The sequence below is a fragment of the Nelumbo lutea genome, chromosome 5, assembly GCF_056320005.1.
Source record: "Nelumbo lutea isolate HS-2025 chromosome 5, American lotus-T2T, whole genome shotgun sequence".
Classification (NCBI taxonomy): Eukaryota; Viridiplantae; Streptophyta; class Magnoliopsida; order Proteales; family Nelumbonaceae; genus Nelumbo; species Nelumbo lutea.
The window spans coordinates 23,174,847-23,191,683 of NC_142688.1; the positions used below are offsets into that span (position 1 = coordinate 23,174,847).

Here is a 16,837-nt window from a genome sequence, read left to right on the forward strand (position 1 = left end):
AGCATTAGTCATTGCTTCAGAGAAACGAGTAGGTTCTCGCCCCGAGGACTGTGATGAGGCGGGAGAAACAGCGGAGGGGTCTAAACGACAAGCAGAGTGTGTGACAAAGTCATGTAAATAGCTAGGGGGGGCGCTTTTCTCGATGTCTGTGGCATAATAACTCCATGGTGGGCTGAGGAGTAGCTGGAGTTTCATTATCTCTGTAATTTGTATGGATCCCTGTCTCATCAAGGGGACCTGCCTCCTCATCATTACCCGTGTTCGGATGTCCTTCTTCATTGATCGTGTTGCTCCCCCTGACTTTTATATGAGGTGACTCAAATACCATGTCAGGAGGAGTGGCCCAAGGCAACCCAATATTTTCTTTGACTATGGGAGGACTGGTTACAGATGGTTGATGCCCTGGAGTGGCAAAGGGAAACTCGGCCTCACTAAACACCATGTCTCGTGAGATGAAGTAATCACCAGACTCAAGGTCATACAATTTCCACCCCTTTTTCCCAAAAGGGTACCCAACAAAGACACATTTCCTACTACTAGCGGCAAATTTGTCACAGTCCCTAGTATGCGAGAAACATAAGCAACCAAAAACTCTGAGATGCTTATAAGAAGGATTTTGTCCAAATAGCATATCGTAAGGTGTTTTACCACCAAGAAGGGTTGAAGGTGTTTGGTTAATCAAGTATCCTACGATCAAAACACACTCACCCTAGAAATTGATCGGAAGATGTGCTTGAAACCTAAGTGCTCTGGCAACATTCAAAATGTGACGATACTTTCTCTCCACACGACCATTTTGTTGTGGTGTCCCAATGCAGGAAGTTTGAAATAAAATTCCTTGCTCATCAAAATATGGCTTCAATGATTTAAACTCTGTTCCATTATCACTTCTTACCACCTTAACCTTCTTATTAAATTGTCATTCAATCATGACAGAAATTTTTGTGTTCTACCAACTTCACTTTTTTCAGCCAACAAATAAATCCAAACCTCTCGAGAATAATCATCAACAATTGTCAAAAAATATACAACACCGCAAGATGCAGGTACTCTATAAGCACCCCATAAGTCACAATGAACCAATGCAAAACAACAAGTTACTTTATTGCCGGTTTGAATAAAAACATCTCTAGTTTGCTTCGCCTTCAAACAAACATCACAGGTTTTGTTCTTACTATTATTGATATTAAGAAGCAAACTAACTGTTTGATAAGAAGGGTGTCCCAATCTTCGATGCCACAAATCACATGATCCAATTCCATCTGTCTTGTAAGCACGAACTAGCGCCACACCCTTGAAGACGTAGACCCCATCAAGTTGTTCACCTACACCAATCAGAGTCCTCAAGATGCGGTCATGTATCACACACAACTTATTAGTAAGCGTCACAATACAATTTGTGTCACGAAATAACTGGCCTATTGACAATAAATTACAATTGAGTTTTGGGACATATAATATGTGCAGTAATTTAAAATTATTTCCAAGTTCAACAGTGCCTTCTTTCACGGCCTCGGTGTGCGCACCGTTGGGTAAGCTAACAGGACAAGGTGCAACATCATAGGTGTTGACGAGCACATTCAAATTCCCTGTCATGTGATGTGACGCCCTAGAGTCAACAATCCATTCAGTGGAGTAATTCTTACTAGAGAGTTTTTCAATAGTCATCGTTTTGTAAGCATTAAGCATGCTTAAAAGAGTCTGCCATTGCTCGTCATTAAGCCCGTTCAATCCGGCCCTGTCTTCTTCAGTCACAACTGCATTAGCTGCCACCTCACGCCCCGCTGATGACTGAGTAGTATGAGCTTTTGCCATACCTCGGCCACGTCCGTCAGAGGGTCCAATAGACTTATTCGAGCTCTTACCGTTCCTATCATTGTTGGCAGCCATGGTGACCGATCAACAAGATTTGTCTGAGCTGATTAAAACATGTCGAGTTTGATTCTAAGAGAAAGATGGACGAGGCTCACTAAGAAATCAAAACAAGCGAGCCCGTCGATTTTGAGTCAAACCCGAGCTCCTGCTTGGTTTCCTCCGATCCCGCAACACAGAGTGAGATCGTCCCTACGCCGAAGCGGAAGGACCGAGAAAAGAAGGGTAAAGTCCCTGCTAATAATCTTGTAGGGGCGTTACGCCGGAAGGAAAGCCATCATCATCCGATCCTTCGACAAGGGCACCCGAGATCGTCCCTACAATCACTGCTTGGTTGCTGGGATTGCCAAGTACCCAAAATTTTTCAGGGGAGCTGCCCTTGGCCTCTGCTACCTGCTTCTTCCTCTTTGTCAAGTGGTAGCCGCTCGAATGTTGCGGTGGCAAATGTTGTCGCAATCACCATGACCACCCCCGCTGCCATAAGTGTGCCAACCACGCTGCCACCCACCACTTTCCCTTGACCGCCAGCTAGACCTGTTCATGGGCCGGGTGGCCCGATGGGCTGGGCCAGCCCAGCCCCGCCCCCGGACGGGCTTGAACAGGTATATGGGCCGCGGGCTTAACCTCGGGCCAAAAAGCCCGATCCATAATAAATTCGAGCCGGGCTCGGGATTTTCCAAAATAGCCCGACCTGACCTATAATTAAACCTAAAAGCCCTAGTCGAATACTCCTCTATTTTTCACCTCTTTCCCTTATTTTTTAACCCTTCTTCTCCACAGCCTTTTTACCTTCTTTATATTCTTTTTTTAATATAAATAAAATTTGAATTTATATTCTTTTTTTAATGTAAATAAATTCTAATTTATATTGATTATTGAATAGGGAAAATTTCTATTTTTTTTTATTAGGTTGGACTTTGGGCTCGAGCTTGGGCTTCGGGCTTTTTATCAGGGCCGGGCTTGGACTCGGGCCTAATATATTTCCATTAATGAAGAGTAAAAGCCCGGCCCGAGTCTGGCCCAGCCCGACCCATGAACAGGTCTACCGCCAGCCAGGTACACCGTCAGCTCAGTTGACCCCAGAGGAGTAGGTCCAGGTAGGAAGGCTTTCCCTATAAAACCATGGCTGAAATCTACTCCAAAAAATCTCTCATCATCTCCTGAATCTAAATACTGAAGATCATTCAAGACTCAGCAAATTTCCGGCCTCATCTCGGCTATCACCTCCATCGATTTCTCCCCGGAACCCCGACACGACTTCGCTGCTACCTATTCTGCCTCCGTAACCATCTACGATTCGCAAACCTTTGAACCGAAAGCGAAAATATCTTATTTCACCGTTGTCGCTTACTCTGTCTGCTACTTAACGTTACGACAGAAAGCTCTTGGCTGCGGGAGGTGAGTCTGGACTCGTCCAAGTCTTCGATCTCAAGAAACAAATTCCCTTGTGTCAGCTACGCGACCACTCTCGCTCGGTTAGACTCATTCGGTACTCAAGACTGGAGAAACTCCACCTGTCCTCAGGTGGCAACGATGCTCTCATCAAGTACTGGGATGTCGCTTCAGAGACCGAACTAATTAACTTTCAAGGCCAGAAGGACTACATCCGATGTGGGTTTGCTTCGCCCAGGAGGAGTGCAGCGCAAAGTTACAGATGTAGTGCCACGACAGCTCCGAGTGCAGCAGGCTGTTGCAAAGTTATGTTGGCTACTGCTCCGTTTCCACTTGCCAACACAACAGAGGAACAACGATAGACCCTCCTCTTTTTCTTCTCGAAGCAACCTGGCTCTGATACCATGAAAAATTTTGGAAGCCCAAAACGATGCCCCTTCCATTGATCCTTATGGTATTTATATACATACGGTGGAGGAGTTCCTTGCTCCCTAAGACTTTCTAAAACAAGGTTCCTAATCCAAAAAGGAAAGAGACTTTCTGTACAGGTTAGTACAGGTACAGATTCGAATAAAGACTTTCAAGCCGAGACTCTCACAAGTCTTCTTATCTTCATCCAATAATATTTAGAAATAAAAAAGGAAAAAGTTCAAAAAAATATTTTCAAATATAAAATACATAAAAAATCAAAATTACAAAAAATATAAAAATTATAGAAATTGCTAACAAAATAAAAACATATTTACAAATTATAGAAACTATAGAGATTGAAAAACAAAATCAGAAAATAAAAATTGTAGAAAAAAGTCAAAAACACCAAAAATTTATAGATTTTAGAAAATAGAAAAATGTAAAAAAAAACAGAAATTATAAAAAAAACATTAGAAATTATAACAAAACATTAAAAATGCAAAAAAAACAAGAAAATTGAAAACTGAAAAAGACCATTTTTACTCTAACTCACCATTCAAGGGTAATTTGGTCATGAAAGTTGTTATTTATGCTGACATTGATACATCTGTTAAGAAACATTAACGGTGCACTAACGGAATGTAAGTTTTGGAAAATAAAAACTTACTCACATGGTGAGTTTTAGACACTTTGAAAAGTTATAACGAGTTTAGGAGAAATGTTGAAAATTGAGGTTGAGTTTTAGACAATTTCCCTTAAAGATATAATATTGTCCACCAGATGAGAAACCTCCCAATATAAGGGAGGATAACCAAGACCCAAAAAATCAACTACTGCTTTAGCATCCGGTAAAATTAAGGAACTTTTGTTAGAATTATATAAGCATATCCCTAAGAAACACCAAAATTTGGAATCACCCCTTCATCACAACTACAAATGGCATCAAAAGAACTAGTAGATGATAGAATGGGAGGGGCCATACATCGACTAGTAATTGACTCATCAACTGAATCCACTTGTATGGCACGAAAAGAACTAGTAGATGATAAAAAGGGAGGGTCGTATTTCGGCTAGTGACTGACTCATGAAGTGAATCCACCTGTTCAGGATGTGAAAGACGTATTTCCGAGCAAACATTGTTTACTGTTCTCACCACTAGACCTGTTCATGGGCCCAGTAGTCCGACAAGTTGACTCATTCTAAGTCGGGCTTGAACATTATTTTGGGCCTGCGGGCTTGGGTTAGGCTTGGTCTTTTTCAAAAAAGCTAGGCTTGAGCTGAGTTTGACTTGATAATGTATATTATATAATAAAAAATATATACAATATTTTTTCTTTGTTTCTCTTTTCTATTTTCAAGTAATAGTAAGATCTTTTATTATTTTTGAACTTTGAGGGCTTTTAATATAACTAAAACATTTTTTTATTGAGTAAAAAAGAAAAAAATATATGTTTTCAAATTTATGGTTGGGCTCAGCCTCGAGCCTGGGCCTCATACTTTATATGAGGGTCAGGCTTGGACTCAAGATCTAGGCCCAATAGTTGAACCGGGCTCAGAGCCTAAATGTATTCTATTGATTCATAGGCAAGCCCAACCCAAACCCAAACCCGTCCTGACCCATGAACAAGTCTACTCACCACCCAGTACACCCAAACTGGGTGGTGAGTAGACTAACATTATTAAAAATTTAGGTCATTCTAAGACTTCCAAATGAAATAGTAGATAATAGTCAACTTACTCAGCATGTACTCACCAAAATCTTTTAAATGACATTGGCCTAACACAAAATACAAAAAATCATGAAAAGTAACAAAATTGAGGATAGGTTTGGTTGTGGAGATTGAATTTAGTCGGATCATGCTGTGATTTAGTCGGGACCTTCCAAGTTATTCCCTTTCCTACCTTTGTTGTGAAAAAGAAGCCAGAATATTTTGCCACATGTTAAAATCAACCTTCTTTTATAAGCAACTTTTAACTTTTAAATTAATAAGATAGCTAATAGTCAAATTCAATACACCATTGCGTATGACATTGATATGACCTATAAACTGTGGGATTGTGGGCAATCTCGTGGGTCATTTATCTGATGGCTGGTCTGGATGAACCTTTCATTCTCTCTCTTCGTCCAATAGAGGTTATTTTTTATGGAAAAGTATGAATATGCCCAATGCAGATTTCTGATTTCCATTGCAGAGTTATAAACATTCAAAAGGTTAAAAATTCACACTCTATGCACCCATACCTACCTGTGAGTTGACATTAATTCCAAGCTCGCACCTACCTCAAATATACTTTGAACCTACAAATTTTAACCCTGGGCTGAACCATCATTCTCCCTATTTTTTAATCATTAATAGCGAGGTCCTATGTGATGCATGGGCTTTGTTAGACAAAATCCAAATTGAAATATCATTATGGCATTTTCAATTGGGCAAAGCCAAATTAATTCTAACCCAAACATTATTTTTGAGTTATATATTGTTAAATAAACTTGTATTAATTCTTGTATTAATGATTATGAATTTTTATTATGATTAGCTAAATTGTTAATTTTTATTATTCTAAATTTAATTTAAATGAATTTTATTTTTATTATTTTTGTTAGATAAATATACTTTGATTTTACTAATTTTTATTATATTTTATTTATTTTAAATGGAATTTAAATATAAGTGCACCTTGCAAATTATAATATCAAATTAAATGGATAATTTAAAACATATAATGAAATATTACACAAACATATACATATATATATATTTACTAATACTTATTAACTTGTTTTAGTATTATTTGTTCATACTTATTTTGACTAACTTCATATGTTGGTATTATATACTATTAATTATTAAATTTGTATTGCTATTACACATCTATTTTTTGATTAATTTAATACATTGACATGGGGCAGGCTTAGGGTGGGGGCTATACTTCCAATGCTTGTCCCCAAGTTCCAAGTAATTCCCATCTCCATCCTTGATTCTTGTTAAGGAAAAAAATGAACATCCATCCCCAATGGGGACGAATTCCCCATCAAGGACCCCAATCCATGATTTTTTTTTAATAAAAAGCATGAATTGGAAAAACTGAAAATAAAAAAAAATTCAATAATCTAAATTGGTTTAACACTTAATTATCATCATTAATCACGAAGATAACATAAAAATTAAAATTTGTTCAATAAATAATGGCGTTATTGTAATTATACAAAACAATTTTTAAAATTTATCCAATTTATTATAATGGATTCCCTATTGAGGTGAAGATTTCACTCCCCATCCTCATCCTTGCCCTTGAATTGTGTTGTATTTATTTAGTTTGATTTTATTAGTTAATTTATGTTGACTAATTTAATAAATTATTAATTTACTTAAGTTAGATTTAATAAATTATTAATTTATTTAAGTTAGATTTAATAAATTATTAATTTATTTAAGTTAGATTTAATAAATTATTAACTTAATTGGATTATGTTAAATAAATTATGTCCACTTACTATAATCATTAGTTTTACATAAATTATATTTAAAAAAAATTCGATAAATACCTGTAGGTCGAATACCAATTTAATACCTGAACTTTAAAACGCAACAATAGGATTGTTCATAAGAAGGCCCAACCCGACCAAACCAACCAACATGGACCGATTCAACTAGAGTTGACCGGGTTTTCATCAATAGGATTGTTCATAAGAAGGCCCAATCCGACCAAACCAACCAACATGGACCGATTCAACCAGAGTTGACCGGGTTTTCATCAGCATCTATCGGTTTCGGATTGTACAAATTCATAAACCGATGGTTTGGGTCAATTTCGACTTTCTTGTGTGAAAATCGAAACTGACCCGAACCGAACCAACTTAGTTCCTACTTAACTAAGTTGTTTCTATCATAATTCTTAATTACAACCTAACCTAGTCTTTTAGTTAGGAATAACATTAATGGCAAATATTATAAAACAACTAGACAAGGATTTTTTTTGGAAAAGTTTAAAAAAAAGAATCAAATGATCCTAATTGTAGTCTTTTACACTAAATAGGCAACCAATTAGACAATTACAATTAGAATTAGATGTCCTTACAAATTCCAGTCACATGGGCTATGGGGGGTATGGATGAACTTATAGCCGAAACCAATCCAAACCGACCCAACCCAATTCAAACAGACCAGGTCGGTTTTACTTAACACTAGGTCGGTTTCGATTTCCATCTCAAGTAACCCGATCAGATCGAATCGATTGAAAAAACCTCAATAAACTAACCCAACCCGACTCGTGAGCAGCCGAGATATTAGGGGGAATCACTGATATTAGGTGCGGGTTAAAAATCTACTACCCGAACATTTAATTTTCGACAATTTAGTAACGTTAATTTACCGTCAGTTAGGGGGAATCACTGATATTAGGTGCGGGTTAAAAATTTGAAAATATCAAGACTAACCTTTACAAAAATATACGAACCGTTTTACCCTTTTCCCTTCCTATTTCCCAATCCCCTTTTCTCATTCTAACTCCCTATTCACATTTCAATCTGGGTTGAACAAACGAGAGGAGAGAAGACTTCACTCAACTCCGACCTTCCACCGAAGTTGCGGGTGGATGGAGAACGAAGAAGGAAATGGCAATCAAGGAGGGTGAAGGCGAGAATCCATCCAATATCCATGAACATGAAGTTGACTTCGTTTTATGGGTTTTTAAGAGAAATGGAGGGAAAGTAACCGAATTCTTAGTTTTATTAACTACCTCTGTCTTCTGTCATTTGGTTTGTCCAGTCTGCAACGTAAAAGCTTGAGAGAAGGTGCGCCATGTAATGCGACGCGCTTGGACTTGGGGTCGCAGGCTCCTGGACTGCTCGGGGGAGACACTTTGTCGCCCTCGTCTCAGAAACTACTGCTCCTAGTGCGCCAGGTAGCAATACACTTGTCCTCTGCATCCTCAATATTTGCAACCCCTTGTGTGTCCACCTCATGGAAATGATAGTTTGATTCGGAGAGGGAGACGAAGCAGTGGTTACGTTCTCCGATGCGGAATCGCGGAACCATTGGGGGAGCCGGCTCCTCTGGGTTAGAAGACGCAATATAGAGATGGATTCTTGGAGAAGGCATTTATGGCCCTGTTCGCCCGCAAGATGGAGAAATTCGCTTCCTCTTCCTCTTCCAATCAAAGCAAAAGCAATGGCTTTTGGGATTACGACTACGAGAGATTTGTAAACGTCTCAAAGAGTGTAATGCAAGGAAGGTCTCGTAAGCAACAGCAAGCAACAAGTGGTCAGGGAGGTTCTCTCGTCTATGCTCCCTCCCGGTGCCTCCGTTCAGGTTGGTTCTTCTGTTTTGTTTCTTTATTCTTTGACTCCTCACCCCTCCTCCCCTTCACTTCTTAATCTCTGCTCCAGACTCCAGAGTTCACTCTGTCTCACTGTTTGTTATACACTCTGACTGTACCCATCTGAGTTTCTTTGGAAGTTTACTGAAATGGGCAGGGCTGGTGTCGGCTCTGCGAGGGTTGAACCAACTGATACGGTAATGGTATGTTGAGAATTTATCCCGACTTGAACCCAATTCTAACATGTTTAGGATTAGATAGACAAGACGAGGAGATGAGGGAGGGCTGAGCCCGGGAGAGGGTCCAGATTCAAGCCAGAGCCGGTTTGAAAACATAATCATCGGCTTGGGGTTGGGGACTAAGAAGAAATTATGCCTAGTTTCATCCCTGCACAATGAACAAATCAATGACGAATGATATTGTGGTGGGTATTGTTGCAGTTTCGAAAATTATTTCTGCCAATCAAGTGGGCTGCTGGACTGCTCGGGAGAGACATTTGTCGCCCTCGTCTCAGAAACTGCTGCTCTTAGTGCGCCAGGTAGCAATACACCTGTCCTCTGCATCCTCAATCATCTTTACTATAAAAGTAAAGCCAAAACTCGACGTTTTCCTTCATCTTAATCGATTCCACACTGTGTCTATTTGGATAATTCATTCACGGAATCTCTGCATTAATTTTTCAGTTTTCTGAATTCTCACGTCGGAGAAGGATCAACTTGATTACATCTGGAGATGGCTCGGCCTTTCCATTGTTACGTGTCAGTTGTTTTGGTGTTGGTCCTTGTGCTGATTGCCTCCTGCAGAAGCGTAAGTGAAGAGGATCACCACTACGAGAACGAACACGCGAAGTGAGGGAGGGAGGCTAAAGAAACGACGGAGATTTGAAGGAAGCGGCAAAGTGCGGTGCAGGCATGACCGGAGAAGCTGCCAACGGAACGGCATACTATAGTGCGGCAAGGACGCAGATTTGAAGGAAACGGCAAAGTATGGTGTAGGCAAGGCGGGAGAAGCTGCCAAGGGAACGGCAGAATATGGTGCGGAGAAGGCCGGTGATTTGAAGGAAACCAAAAACCACCGACGTGAAGGAGCTGGTTTTCAGAATCTCAATAACCCACTTGCATTGGGAATAGATGATGGGGGCATTTTCATAATTTTAATCTGTAACTCATACATTAGTGGAAATAGCTGGGGGTATTTAGATATTTTTGTCTTGTAATTAATCCTTGGCACTCAGCCTAAATACAGATTTATTGAGAAATTTATTTATACATTTATTAAAAATAATTAATAGAAGAGAAAGAGGAGGAGAGAATGGGAAAACGAGAGACCCCTCAAATGACACAAAGAGAAAGAAAGGTGAAAATGTAATAATAAACAAAATTAATAAATTTTTAATAATAAAACTAAATTTATTTACTATTACTAAGTTTAACTTTATTACTTAATTTATATTATTCTTTTTGCGATTTCTAAATAGAATTTAAATGGATTGGAGTTACAACCTTTATTTGTTATAATTGTTTATTTTTAATTATAATAAAAATTTAATAATCAATTATTAATTTTTATTAACAAAAGAGTTCAGATCTAATTCCAATACACGGTCCCAACAAATGTCCCAAACGAGGCATTTCCTTTATCCTTGATGGTGAAATGCATCCGATGTATGACTGCAAAAGACCTTTTGGGATGTTGTTGGGACCAAATCCCCTCTCAATGTGAGATAGAATAAAAAAGATGTTTTAGATGGGAAAATAGGTTAAGAGAAATTTCAAGAAAAGTAGATGTTATAGGATGAGTTATTCAATAATGTGAAATGCGCAAGAAAGAGATCAAGTCGGGTCAGCTTAATGCAGCCAAAACGTCAATGTGCATGGTCGTCATAAAATTGTTTTCTGCTGAGCCAACAATAAAAAAAAAAAAAAAAAGAGTAACCAATAGGCAATAGCTTTGAGCTTTTGACCCGGAACCGGGCCACGAAGAGGATATGTGAATGTGGTTCGGCAAAGTTGAGAATCCACCCTCTTCTCCACGGCACATTGACAAATCATTTATGGTAGAAGTATACTACTTCTCTTTTGAACCATATGGAGAAATTTTGCTTCACTTTGCTCAGTAATACCAGAGTCCAAACCGTCTCCACCTGAATTGTGGACATATGCTCGCTGCAATTTTCTCATCCATTACTATTTACTAATTACAATAGAGATGGCATGGCCCGCCATATGAAATTATGGATGATGGGCTAATTATATTGGTTTAAAATTATTTTATTTATTTATTTAAGAGGGCAGATTTGGGTACATTCCAGTTTTGATCAATGTTCAGAGAATTAAATTGGTTTAAAATTATTTACTAATTACAATAGAGAAGTTTATGGGTCAAAGGCTCAATTAGAGTTGAATCATGAAGACATAATATATATGTGTATATATACTACGAACTATATAAATACTATATATAATATATTTTACAACTTTTTGGTATATTTAAATATGATGATAGATAACAAGTTGTTTAATTTTTAATAAAATTAGTCATTAATAAATACAAATAAAAAGGTAGATTAATATTAATTAATCGATACATAAAAAAATAAGAGGTCATGGGTTTAAGTCTTATTACATACATTTTAAAATTTTAATTATTTTATGATTTAGGTAATTTTATAAAATTGTAATCGATTCACCAGTTTTTAAATTAAACCAGCTGGACTTAGGGGTGAACATTCGGTTAAATTTAAACAAAAAAAAACAAATTTTTAAAAACCAATATAACAATTTGCAAAACTGAACCGAAACTGATCTTTTCTAAAACCGATCAAACCGAACCAATTTTTTTAGTTATTTCAGTTGATTCGGTTAAAACCGAAAATCCAGTCCTTGTAAGAGTGACACAAAACTTATCTGTCCAAATTGTTTTCGGTTTCACCTTTCTTTGATCAAGACCTGCAATGCCGCGTTGCAGAAGATGAAGCAGAACAGGTCATTAAAGCTTGTAATTTCATTTGAAAACTTAAGTGCAGAATATGTAACAAAGGGGAAAAAATGAACTGAAGAATTGGAGGCCAAATTATTGGAATCGAGACTTCACTCAGACTCTAAGAGAGTAAAAAAAATTTATAGGGAAGAACTGATAATAGAGGAATAAAAAGGGGAAAAAGAAAAAAAATAATATTTATACCTGAATTGCAAATCTCGTCCGAGTATCATTTGCCGGTGCCGAAGTTTCCTACTTGCTAATAGTCCGTCAGACGGGAATAGGTTTCCTATTGGGGAAAGTGCTAAAATGAAGGTTTCCCAAATAGGTTACATAAACCGATGGGAAAAATGTTGAAGTAACGCTTATGCGACAATGTTTATTTGATAAATACTCACAATTCCAAATACACGCTAAATGAAGAGTGAAGGATGAAAGGTTTTGAGTTTTGACACGCTAGGGTAATGTAAATATGTAATCACCTATATAATTACTGAAATACCCTTAGAAATTTGGTTATTTCAGTTAACCGAACCTCTAAATACCAGAACTGAAACCAAAATTTAAAGTTAATAAAACCGTCATTAAAACCAAAATCAAATCGTTTACCAAAATAACTGAATAAAAAATATCGAAACGGAAATTTTGATTCGGTTATTTGGTTTCAACCACCCCTAACTAATAGCCTTTGTTATTCTTATCTTGGTTAGTTTGCTTTTACTTGTTTCTTCCGAAATTAGGGCTAATACTAGTGTATGTTTTGTGGGAATTCTTCATGATACCAAATTCTCTTTATTACTTTTTCATACTCGAGGGATTTTACAAGAGCTTAACTATTTTATTATTACAGGGTATTAGATTATCCATCTCCGCATACGAATTTACATCTGTGCCCTCACAAAGTTTTATAGCATATTTCCACCGTGTATGAAAAACATCTTTTTATGATACTACTAGAAATAATGATATCATCATCGGGAAACGTTGTGGGGTGCCCCACTATCTGAACGCCTAGTAGAGGATATGAATTGAGGACAATCGGCGTTAAAAAAAAGTCGAGGACAATCATGAATTATAATTGTAATAGGATGAATAAGAGAAAAGTACATGTCCAGCCGTCCAAGAAAGAGAAATTTGAGCAGTGAAGTTCAGTTTCTTTCATAGGTAAAAGCTTTTTGAGAAATCGAGGATTTATTTCTAAAAATAATAAAAAAAAAAGATCGTTCCTAATGATACATAATCATAAGCAAACCACATCAGAACCTCATCTGCTTGTCAAAGGGCAGTAAATGTAGAGAAAATAATATCCAATACCTAATTCTAAGCTTTCCATCGGAGAAGCAAACCAAATTACTCTAACAAAAGAAAAAATAAAGATGCATTGAATAGATTCATTCTCAATTTTACAAAAGCAGCACAGAGAAGAGGTTTTTACTAAATTGATGGTTATTTTTGGCAGTTTGACACATTCAATCAGAGCACTGATTATTTAATTGATCTCTCTACGTTTTACGCGTAACCAAATAAAATATAAAAAGAAAAGTCATCGCCTTCCAGGACTCCAGCCACTGCAGCAGAGAAAGCCAACCCAACATCACCAATCCTCAGAAAGTCGGAATTATATTAGTTGATGTTCCGTTAGAACTTTGGTAGAAGGAACCATTTTCATTCAACCTTCATCTTTGAAACATTATTTTTATCGAATACCAACCAGCCCGGTTGATTGCTGAGAAGACAACAAAGACTTTTATTGATGGATCAGCCTTTATTTTAACGTTTAAAAACCATCCACAGGTCACAACGACGACCCATACTTCTCATTATATCCAAAATGGGTTTCCAGCCCCTAATTTCTCTCTGCATCTTCACTCTGATTTCTTCCTCCACTCTGATTCTAGCTCAGCAGCCTTACGAGAGAAAGGCCAACACGGATTGCGGAACCGCTGATAATTCAACGTCTGTACTTGGCTACACTTGCAACGGCCTAAACCGAACATGCCAAGCCTACCTCATCTTCAGATCTCGACCCCCATACAACAATGTTTCTTCCATCTCTAGTCTTTTGGCCTCTGACACATCTCAGCTTTCTCAAATTAATTCAGTTTCCGAGGATGCAACTTTTGACACAAACAAGATGGTGATTGTTCCTGTCAACTGCTCTTGCTCAGGTGAGTATTACCAGGCAAATTCATCTTATGTTGTTCTACACGGTGACACTTTCTTCAGAATTGCAAACAACACCTACCAAGGTCTCTCCACCTGTCAAGCTCTCCAAAGACCAACATATCTGCCACCAACTTACAATCCGGAACAAGTATTACTGTTCCTCTTAGGTGTGCTTGTCCCACCAAGAACCAAAGTGATGAAGGCGTTAAGTATCTGTTGAGCTACACGGTCCAGTCTGGTGATGATGTTTCTACGATAAGTGAGAGGTTTGGTGTGGACACCGGTAACACCCTTGCAGCCAATGGGCTTTCTGAATCAGACTTCAACATTTATCCATTTACAACTCTCCTTGTTCCTTTAAAGAATCCACCATCTGCTTCTCAAACCTTGACGCCATCTCCACCGCCACCACCATCACCGCCTCCTCCCCCTCCATCGGGTAAAGGCTCCAAGAAAACATGGGTTTACGTGGTTGTTGGAGTTGCAACCAGTTTATTTGTGCTTATTACTGTCTTGGCCGTTGTTTATTATGTTGTCTTACGAAGAAGAAGTCCGAGGCACCCAATTGATTCTGTTATTGTCATCGATTCATTCGAGAAACCCCTCAAAAGTAAGTCGGAGGGAGAATCTGAGGAGTTTCTTAAGAGTATATCTGAGATTGCTCAGTCCCTTAAAGTTTATAAATATGGAGAGCTACGATCTGCAACCGAGAACTTCAGTTCCAATTGTTGGATCAAGGGTTCTGTTTATCGTGGTACAATTAATGGGGACTTGGCCGCCATCAAGAAGATGAACGGGGACGTCTCGAAGGAAATAAGTTTACAACCATTTCAATCTTATCAGGCTCTCTGGTGTTTGTTTTAGTGAGGGGAATTGGTATCTTGTGTATGAGTATGCCATGAATAGACCTCTGTGTGACTGGATCTATAGCAACAAAAGTGGACAGAAGGTTTTGAGCTGGACACAGAGGGTTCGAATTGCTTTGTATGTGGCTACGGGGCTTAACTACCTCCACAGTTTTACCAGTCCTCCCCATGTTCACAAGGATATAAGGAGCAGCAATATTCTTCTTGATAGCGATTTCAGAGCCAAGATTGCAAATTTTGGTCTAGCAAGGTCGACTCAAGGGGAGGAAGGTGAATTTGCTTTGACAAGGCACATCGTCGGAACAAAAGGTTACATGGCACCTGAGTATTTGGAGAATGGTTTGATCTCACCGAAGCTCGATGTTTATGCATTTGGGGTCTTGATGCTGGAGATAATTACAGGTAAAGAGGCCATTGTTTTGTGTGGAGGAGAAGATGTGCTCTTACCGGATGCTTTACTAGCCATGCTCGATGAGGACAACGCAGAGGAAAAGTTAAAAGGGTTCGTAGATCCATCTCTGCAAGCCAACCATCCATTTGACCTTGCTCTGCTCATGGCCAGATTGGCTCAGAACCAGCCAGTCGGCCTGGCATGGATGAGATTGAGCAGTCCCTATCGAAAATCTTAGCTACCTAACAGAATTGGGAACTGAGAAACACCTTATCTGGGTAGAATTTCAGCAAGAACCATACATAAATGTTAGATTAATTAGTTTCTGTAGGAAATGAGGTCTTAGCTTTAATTTCAAGGATTAACTCTTCTCAATTTTACTGATCTTCAAATGTCTATGCTCTATTTCAGAGTTATAACTTATAACCACATTTTACGTTTTGTATTCCCTCTAGGCTCCTTGCCTCATTATTGCAAGTGACCAACTTTGAGAGCCCTCTTGTTCCTTTTTATTCCTATCGTTCTAATGTGTATAATATAATGCAACACTAATTTGAGGGTACCTTGTGAATGGACTGCATCATATGGAAGTATGAAACGTGAGCCATCATCTATTTCACTGGAGTCGATTCATTTTCAGCATTTCTTTTTGCTTTAGTTATATACAACCACCCCGTACTCAGAGGATATTCAACATTGACACAGCCATTTGAACTTATGCAACAAAAGCCCCCCCTTGAAACCACCCCGCTTTGAACCCCAATTCTTAAATGTTTCTCTCAACCTTTTTCTCAGGAAAATTCATCTTAAAAATGTGAGAACAGTTTATTCTTTATCACCATGGTTTTCAAAACCAGATCGGTTCCATTTTACCCAAAACCACTTTTTGACCAAAAAAATCATTGAATTGATTAGCAAACCGTTAACCTGGGTGGTTGAACCATCAACCCGGACAATTGTTTTTGCCTGTTTTTTAATTCTTTTTAATTTTTTATTTTTCTGTCAGAATAGGCCATCCATTAGGATCAGATAGTCAGACCTTTTGATCTGAGAACCGGACCCAGAAGGGTTCCCTGTCCGGTCTGATTTTAAAAACCTTGGTTACCAACCCCTAAGTACAACTACAGGGTAGCAATTTACCCTTCCTTTTTCCCCTCCGTGGTCATAAATGGTTTAGGGTCATTGACCAAACACAACAGTGATAACATGTAGAGTTGTGGAAGTTAAGATCAGCCCCAGTTGAGAATTAAGTCAACCTTACCCTGGTTGGCTATAGTTAGGGGTATCAATGGACCGGTTTTGGGTTAGATTCTGTCCAAATCAAAATCAATTTGGACAGATTGGATGGACCAATAAGACATTGAATTAGACCAGTTCAGACTTGATGGTCCAAAGTATTTATTGGATTGGATTAACCTGGTATATCCATAATGGATTTATA

General features: G+C 38.3%; 2 protein-coding genes across 2 annotated transcripts; both read left to right on the top strand.

The window, feature by feature from the left end:
• Positions 1-8,206: 8,206 nt before the first annotated feature.
• On the top strand, positions 8,207-10,252 carry LOC148850988 (uncharacterized). The gene is made up of 3 exons (XM_088946438.1): positions 8,207-8,987; positions 9,435-9,532; positions 9,678-10,252. Exons 1-3 carry the CDS (start codon positions 8,780-8,782, stop codon positions 9,807-9,809), a joined length of 438 nt encoding a protein of 145 aa, XP_088802564.1. The 5' UTR covers positions 8,207-8,779; the 3' UTR covers positions 9,810-10,252.
• Positions 10,253-13,541: 3,289 nt separating this feature from the next.
• LOC148850989 (lysM domain receptor-like kinase 4) lies at positions 13,542-15,912 on the top strand. The gene is given in 4 exon segments (XM_088943228.1): positions 13,542-14,246; positions 14,249-14,960; positions 14,962-15,569; positions 15,572-15,912. Coding segments are annotated over 4 exon segments (1,833 nt in total). The 5' UTR covers positions 13,542-13,804; the 3' UTR covers positions 15,643-15,912.
• Positions 15,913-16,837: the final 925 nt, after the last annotated feature.

Bases quoted from the DNA above. Each gene is read 5' to 3' on its own strand.
- LOC148850988 (XM_088946438.1), top strand. From the start codon at position 8,780: ATGGCCCTGTTCGCCCGCAAGATGGAGAAATTCGCTTCCTCTTCCTCT. The intron at 8,988-9,434 runs GTTGGTTCTTCT...GTATTGTTGCAG, and splicing joins CTCCCGGTGCCTCCGTTCAG to TTTCGAAAATTATTTCTGCC. The intron at 9,533-9,677 runs GTAGCAATACAC...TTAATTTTTCAG, and splicing joins TGCTGCTCTTAGTGCGCCAG to TTTTCTGAATTCTCACGTCG.